The sequence below is a fragment of the Panulirus ornatus genome, chromosome 25 (assembly GCF_036320965.1).
Source record: "Panulirus ornatus isolate Po-2019 chromosome 25, ASM3632096v1, whole genome shotgun sequence".
Taxonomy (NCBI): domain Eukaryota; kingdom Metazoa; phylum Arthropoda; class Malacostraca; order Decapoda; family Palinuridae; genus Panulirus; species Panulirus ornatus.
Genome location: NC_092248.1, coordinates 2,148,265 through 2,160,541, shown reverse-complemented (window position 1 = coordinate 2,160,541; position 12,277 = coordinate 2,148,265). Strand labels below are relative to the sequence as shown.

Below are 12,277 nucleotides of genomic sequence, written 5' to 3'. Positions count from 1 at the left end.
GGATAACAAGAGGTCATCATCTCATCCAGTGGTCAGCTGTTAGCCAAAGGATAGCGAGAGGTCATCAAAGAAGGGTCATGGTTAGACTCCTGTGGTTGTAGAAGTACAATCAGAGACAACAAGTAGTAACAAAAGGTGCCTCATCACCATTAACAACAAGGTGGTGTGCTATTTCTTGTAATATTTCCATCTTTCCTTTCAGCCATCCCTAAAAAAGAAAAAAAAGGTTCTGTTTTTTTTTTAGTCTAAGTGATCGTGTTCTAGGGAGCGTGTCTATAAAGGCAATCAAAATTCATGCGATTACCATTTTCCAACTGGCTTTTAGTACCATTAGAACCTACAGCCTATTATTTATGTTTTTTTTGCGTTGAAGGCTCCATTCACAGACAGAAGTCCACATCAAGGCCAGGTTTTAATTGAAATATAGAGAGAATTACGAGACGGAAAAAGAAAAGGTAGGAGAAAGTATCTGAATTTTGGAGGACGTGAAAGAGAGATCAGTCCTTTGAAATGTGCCAGGTCTTAGATAATGGGAAAGACATGAGAATGTAGAGAGTTCCAAAGCTTCGACGTGTAGGGAGAGAAGAAGGTATCAAAACGGCCCACCCTTGAGTTGCTGATGGCCACAAATGATCATGTGACGCAGCAGCTTGTTGAGTATTGCGTGGTCTAGCTAGTGGTGGGGGGCACACAAGCAGCCAGCTCTCGGGAGCAAAACCCAAGGTGATACCTACAGAGGAGGGAAAGTGAACCAACACTGAGGCATAGGGGAAGTTTGGAAGATAGCCTGGGACAGTTCATAAGTCGGATCGCTTTCGACTCCACTTTGTCAAGCATACGGAACTAGAATCATCCCAAATGTGAGAACAGTACGCCATACAAAGACGAATCAATCCCTTGTATAAACAGAGCAACGGCTCAGAAGAGAAGTTTCGACATCTATACAGGACGCCCAGTTTCTGAGAGGCACACTTAGCTATTCCTGTAATGTGGGGTTTCCAAGAGAAAGTGGATGTTACAGTAATACCAAGTACGTTCATTGAGTCAAGAGGTGGATCTATAAAACCTTTAAAGAAGAGAAGAGAGTTGTGAAGGGCTTTTGATGTAGAGATGGGTAGAAACTGGGTCTTGGAGGCATTAAACCAGCTTATGGAATTTCCCTCTCGATTTAAAAGACAACGCAGGCACTTGTTTTACGTCATATATTCATACTAACTTTGGAGACAGCATTACCTGGATCAACACACAGAATTTCCTATCATGGGACTGGTCTCAATCATTCTAGCCTCAGTGCTGTATGCTGAGTACTTTCGAGGTCTTTGAAGTAGCCACGTACAATTCTTAAGGCCTCATTCTGCCTTTCTTTAAAGTATATTAGAGTTATAATGCAGACCTTGCCCGTACTGTTCACTCAGCGAGTCTAATGATATCTATAAATGCATTCAGACATCCCGATACATCCACCGTCGATAATGTCTTCAATTCACAACCCACTTCCACTCGAGTTTTATTCATCCCAAACAAATCCTTCACAGGAAACTTTTACGACCTTCCCCCCTTAACGAATCCTCGTCCTAACTTGACTGATGGAGGAGAAGAAGGACTGATCGAATCCCCGTCCTAACCTGACTGATGGAGGAGAAGAAGGACTTCACATCAGATCTATTTCACAATTTGTCTTTGTCACACCCTACGTGGTTCCCTCAACCATCCCCACCTAATTTCAGGTCATCATCATACTTGATGCACTGATGTGTCAATTCCTCTTGCAGAACACAACTGTGTCGTCCCATTAAGGAGTATAAAGACGTTGATGGTATGAACGAGTGGTGTATGAGAAACTGCTTGAAGTACCCACCCAACTGCATTCCTGACATGTGCCAGTGTGTGTAAGTTTACCCATCATTTACAGTCGGAATTGTGTCTTATAAGGTCATCAATTCCAATGACCCATCCATTTTTTTTCTAGGCTTTCAACCCCCGTCCAACTTTTGTTCATTGCGTACGTCGACTGAATTTGTTTTCCCTTTGTGTAGTTTGTAACGAGCTAGAAGTGAATGATTATTCAAAACCTTCATTTTCCTCAAGCATAAAAGATAAATATAATAACATTTTACATGGAATTACGACCTGTGGCATGTAAGAGTTTTAACTGATATGACTTTTAACCCAATCTTTGAACCATAAGCTCTCTGAACCACCAACTCAACCACTGTAAACCTATCACTCTCTCACTCCCTCCACACAGGTCAGAGTGCAAAGCTATTGGACAGCTGGCCGAGAAGAAGGACGCAGACATCTTCTGCCATCAGAACTGTCTTCGCAACCCATCATACTGCCCTGAGGAGAGGTGCAGGTGCTTCTAACGCCTCCCTCGTACTACACCGTGAGCTACATACCTGCTCCTCCTCCTCCCCAGAACACCATTGGCTCGTAACTCGTGCATTCAGATCCTTTCCCAAGACTGTCGACAACACACCGGTGCTACCCAGCTCTTGATCACCTTTCCCAGTAACACTATCCACCCCCCCCCACCTCCTTCCCCGCGCCACTATACGACCTTTCAACACCTTCTTCCAATCAATAACTGCCATTATCTATTCCAGTATTGTCTGACACCCTCGTTCGCTGTACGTCCTACAGAGAGAGGGTGGAATATGTTTCTGCTCTTTCCGTGGCCTCACACAGGCATCTCGATCGCTGCTCTCGATCACCCACATCACACACCACACTTGGTGCTACACAGTTATTGTTTACATTAGATACAACACTACGTTCCATCCACGTGATGTGAATAACATGTTTGGATTCTCAATGTCCAATGAGTTAGACGATTGAAGGTGTGATCATCTTCATCGGTGATGTTCTGTTGTTTATACATTTAGGTTTAAGGATGTTAGTGTTGGATTCTGCCAACACCACGAGTGATGGGTTCGGTGTAAGGCATTCGAAACCCACTCCCTTATGTTGTTGTGAGGCACAACATCCTAAGCTGCCTGCACTCGCGTGAACAACACAACTGAAGCAGTGGTGAGCTCATGTGACATTTCTGTACTGGGTGGAAGCTCATCTCTCGATCTATCTATCACTCTACCTGATCACCCACAAGTCTTATCATCAACTCGAGTCCCACTTAAAAATGGGGTGGATTAAATGCATGTAAAGGCGACGTCCGGCACATCACCCTCCTCCACAACACACACACACACACACACACACACACACACACAAGCATCATAGTAGCATACAGCTGTACCAATGTGACGTCTACATCAACCCCAGATTTCTCGAGCATGATGTAGCCAGCACTGGGGGTTTCATGGAACACTCACTTCCGTGCTGTCTGCTTACAAAACATCAGAACCTTTTTAATGAATATCTGAATGTTGTTGAATAAGAAGGAACCCATCCTGTGAGATACATATGTTCACACATGCCTTATGTTCATGGCTACATATATTTACACACATGCCTAATTTTCATGGATACATGTATTCACACATCCCTAATTTTCATGGATACATGTATTCACACATGTCTTATTTTCATGGATACATATATCAGATTCTTAGTATGTGTACTCTGACCTGGCAATACATGGACTATGTACTTACACTACATATGCTGTAAAACCACAACATATACGAGTGCAAACTGTAAATGTAAATTGAAAATGCTAAGCAATTTACGCTGAAGAGCATACAAGTACTTTACAGACAGAAGGCTGAGGAACATGTAAATCATTTACAACCATAAGGCAGAGGAACATGTAAATCATTTACAATCATAAGGCAGAGGAACATGTAAATCATTTACAATCATAAGGCTGAGGAGCATGTAAATCATTTACAATCATAAGGCAGAGGAGCATGTAAATCACTTACAATCATATGGCAGAGGAGCATGTAATGCTCAAAGTTGTCTCAAAGTTGAAATGCTCAAAGTTGTAATGTTCAAAGTTGTCTTAAAGTTGAATGCTCAAAGTTGTCTCAAAGTTGTAATGATCAAAGTTGTCTCAAAGTTGTAATGATCAAAGTTGTCTCAAAGTTGTAATGCTCAAGGTTGTCTCAAAGTTGTAATGATCAAAGTTGTCTCAAAGTTGTAATGATCAAAGTTGTCTCAAAGTTGTAATGATCAAAGTTGTCTCAAAGTTGTAATGATCAAAGTTGTCTCAAAGTTGTAATGCTCAAAGTTGTCTCAAAGTTGTAATGATCAAAGTTGTCTCAAAGTTGTAATGCTCAAAGTTGTCTCAAAGTTGTAATGATCAAAGTTGTCTCAAAGTTGTAATGCTCAAAGTTGTCTCAAAGTTGTAATGCTCAAAGTTGTCTCAAAGTTGAAATGCTCAAAGTTGTAATGATCAAAGTTGTCTCAAAGTTGTAATGCTCAAAGTTGTCTCAAAGTTGTAATGATCAAAGTTGTCTCAAAGTTGTAATGCTCAAAGTTGTCTCAAAGTTGTAATGATCAAAGTTGTCTCAAAGTTGTAATGCTCAAAGTTGTCTCAAAGTTGTAATGCTCAAAGTTGTCTCAAAGTTGAAATGCTCAAAGTTGTAATGTTCAAAGTTGTCTCAAAGTTGTAATGCTCAAGGTTGTCTCAAAGTTGTAATGATCAAAGTTGTCTCAAAGTTGTAATGCTCAAGGTTGTCTCAAAGTCGTAATGCTCAAAGTTGTCTCAAAGTTGTAATGATCAAAGTTGTCTCAAAGTTGTAATGATCAAAGTTGTCTCAAAGTTGAAATGCTCAAAGTTGTAATGTTCAAAGTTGTCTCAAAGTTGTAATGATCAAAGTTGTCTCAAAGTTGTAATGCTCAAGGTTGTCTCAAAGTTGTAATGATCAAAGTTGTCTCAAAGTTGTAATGATCAAAGTTGTCTCAAAGTTGTAATGATCAAAGTTGTCTCAAAGTTGTAATGATCAAAGTTGTCTCAAAGTTGTAATGATCAAAGTTGTCTCAAAGTTGTAATGATCAAAGTTGTCTCAAAGTTGTAATGCTCAAAGTTGTCTCAAAGTTGTAATGCTCAAAGTTGTCTCAAAGTTGAAATGCTCAAAGTTGTAATGTTCAAAGTTGTCTCAAAGTTGTAATGATCAAAGTTGTCTCAAAGTTGTAATGATCAAAGTTGTCTCAAAGTTGTAATGATCAAAGTTGTCTCAAAGTTGTAATGATCAAAGTTGTCTCAAAGTTGTAATGATCAAAGTTGTCTCAAAGTTGTAATGATCAAAGATGTCTCAAAGTCGTAATGCTCAAAGTTGTCTCAAAAGTTGTCATGCTCAAAGTTGTCTCAAAAGTTGTAATGCTCAAACTTGTCATGCTCAAAGTTGTCTCAAAAGTTGTCATGCTCAAAGTTGTCTCAAAAGTTGTAATGCTCAAAGTTGTCTCAAAAGTTGTCATGCTCAAAGTTGTCTCAAAAGTTGTAATGCTCAAACTTGTCATGCTCAAAGTTGTCTCAAAAGTTGTCATGCTCAAAGTTGTAAAGCTCAAAGTTTCTCAAAGTTGTAATGTTCAAGGTTATAAATTTCTTATCACAAATCCTGCTGTCAAAATTCTAAGATGTGTCAGTTAGCTGTTGGTATGTCATCATAAAGATTTATTTACTTCAGCAAGAGTTAATAAGAACTTTAATTCAAAGTAATGAACAAGTGAACAAAAAAATTCATGCGATGGGACAGCTACAACTTATTCATAAATACAATAACCAAAAGAAAGGGTAATATACTGTATATATATATATATATATATATATATATATATATATATATATATATATATATATATATATATATGTGTGTGTGTGTGTGTGTGTGTGTGTGTGTGTGGATGGGCCATTCTTCGCCCGTTTCCTGGCGCTACCTCGCTGGCGCGTGGGTAACGGCGATCACTATCACCACTTTACTTGATCGCCTCTTTTCTGAAAAGACTGTGCCTTTCCTGTCCTGCTTTCGAGCTGTGGCTTAATGAGAACATCACCATTGCTCCAGGAGGGGTGTCTGATGCCACGTATATGACGATAAATGTTGTGTTTTCACTTGTTTTACCAACTGAGTGTCTGGATCCCCTTGTTTTGGTCTGCCTCTCCAATTTCCCTGACTGCTTGTTGTGTTAATCTCTTTTTTATGCAACGGAAACTGTTTATAATATATATATTCTGTTGCCTGCTTTTACCGAGGCTATTGTTTATTGACTGTTATACACTAAGGACTTAGAAAAAGTTAATTTATGCTATTTATTTAATACATACTAAAAGAAAATGCCTTTTGCGTTTCATTCCTCCCCCTAAAAACAAAATATGAACCTCCAGCAGTGGTATTTGCTACCTCTGTAAAGCTGAATAAAAATGGAAAAGTTCATTGGTTCTGTAAAAAAAAAAACTATGTGTAACATTCTGTAGCTATACAGAGACCTAATGAATCAAGTTGATAAATACAGTGTGTGTGTGTGTGTGTGTGTGTGTGTGTGTGTGTGTGTGTGTGTGTGTGTGTGTGTCATTATCACTGTATTTGCACAACATGGGTTGGAAATTATACACATCAGGAGCCCAGTTTCATAAGCTTTTACTCAATCAAAACAGCTTACTATTAGGTCTGCTATCAAACTTGGACACGATATCTCAGTGTGGGACACAAAATCTTGTTTAATACCTCCAAGACCCAGTTTCTACCCATCTCTTCATCGAAAATGTCTCACGACTCTCGTCTTTCCTTTGATGTTTCTGTAATTCCATCTCTTGACTCAATGAACATGTGTTCTTGGTATTACTGTAACATCCACTCTTTCTTGAAAACACGACATTACAGGAATAGCTAAGTGTGCCTCTGAGAAATTGGGTGTTCTGTATTAGATGTCGAAACTTCTCTTCTGAACAGTTGCTCTGTTTATACAAGGGATTGATTCGTCCTTGTATGGAGTACTGTTCTTATATTTGGGGTGGTTCTAGCTCTGTATGCTTACATGACAAAGTTGAGTCGAAAGCTGTCCGACTTATAAACTATCCCAGGCTAACTTGTGAACTTGACCCCCTTGCCCTATGCAGCAATGTTGGTTCACTTTCCCTCTTCTGTAGGCATTACTTTGATTTCTGCTTCTGAGAGCTGGCTGCTTGTGTGCCCCCCACCACTAGCTAGACCACGCAATACTCAACAAGCTGCTGCATCACATGATTATCGTGTGGCCATCGACAACTCAAAGGTGGGCCATTTTGACACCTACTTCTTTCCTTACACATCGAAGCTTTGGAACTCTCTACCCTCTCATGTCTTTCCTAACAACAGACGTGGTACATTTCAAGAAACAGGTCTTTCACTTCCTCCAAAATTCGCAAATACTTTCCCTTGTCTCTTCTCATTTCGTAATTTCCTCTATATTTCAATCATTGTCCGTGACTGGAGCCTTCAACATAAAAAAAGTACCAAAATTTTATCACTGAGCTCCTTACATTCATCCCCTAATCTATATGTATCTGGGTCTATCTATTTATCTATTTTTGCTTGAACATACACTTATCCACTCAGAACGCCCACAGACCCACAGAAATCCACCATTACCCTCTTGACTCCAGGGGCAACACGAAGCCAACCTGCCCCTTCCACTCGAAAGAACTTCGACCATAATGGGTCAATACTCCATACAATACACATGGCATTTACTCCTAACACCTATAACATCATCACACGAGCCATTAACAAACTAAACGCCATCAGAAGATAATTAGCAGCACTGCTTTGGGAAAAGGAAAAGATTCATGTCCTCCTAGGGAAAACAATTCATCCGCTCCATCCTAAACTACGCCTCACCTACCTCGTCATCCACCATCTCGATAGCAACCACTAAAACGAAGCTGCAGACCAAACAAGTCCCTGAACAACCATTGGAGGCTAACAAGCAACCGAAAATATTTAACACCGGCACAATGAAATTATATATATAATCATCCAATATAATCATCCAATGATAATAAAGAAAAAAAGATATATCTAAAAGTTACAGGTCACTGAACGCGTTCTTTTCATAAAAGAATGAAAGACACTGAATGCCCCCTCCCCAAACAACCCAGTTTCGCTACAATCCTCATCATCACTCATTTCATATTCTCGTAATTATTTCCCTAATGGCCGATAAACTCGTCGTAACATTCACTTCATCATATATCTCGACTACTAACTCTATTCTTGAATGAATAAAAATCAACCTTACGATAGAATACCACAAAGGATATTACTTAACGTTAAACCTAACCTAACTGTTTCGAAGCTTCAAACTTGTACTCGCTCGCGCTCAAGGTTAGATAGGCTATTCTATGACTTCTTACGATTTAACTGTTCCTTTTCTCTATTATACGATAACCAGTTTTTCTATATAAAAAAAGATTTAAATAGCATTAAAAATAGATTAAAATAGCATTGTATAGTGAGCGCCTTTCTTGCGAAATATTCTACGTCACATAACTGGATCTTGGTTAGCACTATTCTGTTGTGAAATGTGTGATGAAGAGAACATTGCACAACACTTCTGTTGTGACATGCATACAATTACTACAAAATCCTGTATATTTGTGCATCGTATCATATATATATATATATATATATATATATATATATATATATATATATATATATATATATATATATAAATATATATATATTTTTTTTTTCTTATACTTTGTCGCTGTCTCCCGCGTTTGCGAGGTAGCGCAAGGAAACAGACGAAAGAAATGGCCCAACCCCCCCCCCCCCCATACACATGTATATACATACGTCCACACACGCAAATATACATACCTACACAGCTTTCCATGGTTTACCCCAGACGCTTCACATGCCTTGATTCAATCCACTGACAGCACGTCAACCCCGGTATACCACATCGCTCCAATTCACTCTATTCCTTGCCCTCCTTTCACCCTCCTGCATGTTCAGGCCCCGATCACACAAAATCTTTTTCACTCCATCTTTCCACCTCCAATTTGGTCTCCCTCTTCTCCTCGTTCCCTCCACCTCCGACACATATATCCTCTTGGTCAATCTTTCCTCACTCATTCTCTCCATGTGCCCAAACCACTTCAAAACACCCTCTTCTGCTCTCTCAACCACGCTCTTTTTATTTCCACACATCTCTCTTACCCTTACGTTACTCACTCGATCAAACCACCTCACACCACACATTGTCCTCAAACATCTCATTTCCAGCACATCCATCCTCCTGCGCACAACTCTATCCATAGCCCACGCCTCGCAACCATACAACATTGTTGGAACCACTATTCCTTCAAACATACCCATTTTTGCTTTCAGAGATAATGTTCTCGACTTCCACACATTCTTCAAGGCCCCCAGAATTTTCGCCCCCTCCCCCACACTATGATCCACTTCCGCTTCCATGGTTCCATCCGCTGCCAGATCCACTCCCAGATATCTAAAACACTTCACTTCCTCCAGTTTTTCTCCATTCAAACTCACCTCCCAATTGACTTGACCCTCAACCCTACTGTACCTAATAACCTTGCTCTTATTCACATTTACTCTTAACTTTCTTCCACACACTTTACCAAACTCAGTCACCAGCTTCTGCACTTTCTCACATGAATCAGCCACCAGCGCTGTATCATCAGCGAACAACAACTGACTCACTTCCCAAGCTCTCTCATCCCCAACAGACTTCATACTTGCCCCTCTTTCCAAAACTCTTGCATTTACCTCCTTAACAACCCCATCCATAAACAAATTAAACAACCATGGAGACATCACACACCCCTGCCGCAAACCTACATTCACTGAGAACCAATCACTTTCCTCTCTTCCTACACGTACACATGCCTTACATCCTCGATAAAAACTTTTCACTGCTTCTAACAACTTTCCTCCCACACCATATATTCTTAATACCTTCCACAGAGCATCTCTATCAACTCTATCATATGCCTTCTCCAGATCCATAAATGCTACATACAAATCCATTTGCTTTTCTAAGTATTTCTCACATACATTCTTCAAAGCAAACACCTGATCCACACATCCTCTACCACTTCTGAAACCACACTGCTCTTCCCCAATCTGATGCTCTGTACATGCCTTCACCCTCTCAATCAATACCCTCCCATTTAATTTACCAGGAATACTCAACAAACTTATACCTCTGTAATTTGAGCACTCACTCTTATCCCCTTTGCCTTTGTACAATGGCACTATGCACGCATTCCGCCAATCCTCAGGCACCTCACCATGAGTCATACATACATTAAATAACCTTACCATCCAGTCAACAATACAGGAGGAAGTGAAGTGTTTTAGATATCTGGGAGTGGATCTGGCAGCGGATGGAACCATGGAAGCGGAAGTGGATCATAGTGTGGGGGAGGGGGCGAAAATTCTGGGGGCCTTGAAGAATGTGTGGAAGTCGAGAACATTATCTCTGAAAGCAAAAATGGGTATGTTTGAAGGAATAGTGGTTCCAACAATGTTGTATGGTTGCGAGGCGTGGGCTATGGATAGAGTTGTGCGCAGGAGGATGGATGTGCTGGAAATGAGATGTTTGAGGACAATGTGTGGTGTGAGGTGGTTTGATCGAGTGAGTAACGTAAGGGTAAGAGAGATGTGTGGAAATAAAAAGAGCGTGGTTGAGAGAGCAGAAGAGGGTGTTTTGAAATGGTCTGGGCACATGGAGAGAATGAGTGAGGAAAGATTGACCAAGAGGATATATGTCGGAGGTGGAGGGAACAAGGAGAAGAGGGAGACCAAATTGGAGGTGGAAAGATGGAGTGCAAAAGATTTTGTGTGATCGGGGCCTGAACATGCAGGAGGGTGAAAGGAGGGCAAGGAATAGAGTGAATTGGAGCGATGTGGTATACCGGGGTTGACGTGCTGTCAGTGGATTGAAGCAGGGCATGTGAAGCGCCTGGGGTAAAGCATGGAAAGCTGTGTAGGTATGTATATCTGCGTGTGTGGACGTATGTATATACATGTGTATGGGGGGGGTTGGGCCATTTCTTTCGTCTGTTTCCTTGCGCTACCTCGCAAACGCGGGAGACAGCGACAAAGTATAATAAAAAAAAAAATAAATATACATATATATATATATATATATATATATATATATATATATATATATATATATATATATAAAGGTTCTTCATAAATGCTACCATAACTATGCTAGAAACAAGGAAGAAATCAAGCCAGGGAAAAAAAAAGAAATAACTTACAGTTTGGCTGGTCGTTGCCACGTCTCACGGTAGCCTCGCTCCTGCTCTTACATTTATGATGGAGGTGTCATGCAAGATCCGTTACCGCTTAGCTTCATCCTATAGAATAAAAGAGACGGAAAACTGTTAAGTTTCACACACTAGAAGGAAGAAAGGCAAACGAAACTTAAAAAGTTATGCCTCACCCATTAGGAAAACTTAAACGAGTAGGATTCAACGACTTGAAAAATAATGAAAAGTTGGAGTAAAGATTCGCTCACCAGACAAAGTAAACGAAAATTTTAAGTTAAGATTAAGCAGTAGAATAAAGAGAAATATTAAGGTCAAGATTCACCTACTGGAAATAAAGAATAATAAACGAATCTAAAGCTGACTCGTTTACTAAAAGTAAACGATATATTAAGATTCGAAAATGATTGCGAGAGTTGAATTTTAACTCCTGAAAATATGATAATATTGGAACAAACTAACTGAAAATTATACGAGGAATTAAAATTAGATTTAAAATTACAAAATTTATAGGTACAAAAATGCTAAGAATCATATAATGAATTATATGTTAATATTCATGAAGTGGTTATACGTATAGACATGAAACACTGAAACAAAATCATTCAAATTTTACACATTATGATTTTACGAGCATTCTTAATGGTCTAAATGAGCAATCAAAATGGTATAACAAAGTACACATATGTATAAGGTATTATACATTCTACTCTAATTCATCCTCAAAAATCTACCATGTAGATATTCTAATCTAATTCATCTACAAAAATCTATCATGTAGATATTCTAATCTAATTCATCCACAAACATCTCAATAATCTACCATGCAGAGAATTGGTAAACACGAGAAACGTGACACAGTTCATCAGACCCGACCTTAAATATGGATACACTTCGTTACTATTTAGGGAAATGATGCTATAATCTTGCCTGGCATATCCTGAAAGGAGACTAAAATCCCACATGTCTGTAATTCAGCTCGTGTTCCGCTAGCGAGGCGTTCACGTGTCCGGCACAACCCAGTGTGAGGCCAGTTGACGACTCGCCTCCGAGGAAAACATAAACACAAGGGTCCCCAGTGGG

The 12,277-nt window shown here is 39.7% G+C and overlaps 1 protein-coding gene and 1 long non-coding RNA gene across 2 annotated transcripts in view; one reads left to right on the top strand and one right to left on the bottom strand.

Annotated features, from left to right (window-relative positions):
* The window catches only part of LOC139757164 (uncharacterized), a 39,381-nt gene extending 35,387 nt beyond the window's left edge, over window positions 1-3,994 (top strand). The window contains exons 8-9 of the mRNA XM_071677282.1: window positions 1,773-1,889; window positions 2,249-3,994. Coding sequence (XP_071533383.1) covers window positions 1,773-1,889; window positions 2,249-2,366 — 235 coding nt within the window. The 3' untranslated portion in view covers window positions 2,367-3,994. The remainder of the gene's footprint in view (window positions 1-1,772; window positions 1,890-2,248) is intronic.
* Window positions 1-11,572, bottom strand: part of LOC139757165 (uncharacterized) — a 146,327-nt gene extending 134,755 nt beyond the window's left edge. Inside the window, exon 1 of the long non-coding RNA XR_011714523.1 lies at window positions 11,186-11,572. This is a non-coding gene — a long non-coding RNA (uncharacterized lncRNA). The remainder of the gene's footprint in view (window positions 1-11,185) is intronic.
* Between the last annotated feature and the right edge of the window lie 705 nt (window positions 11,573-12,277).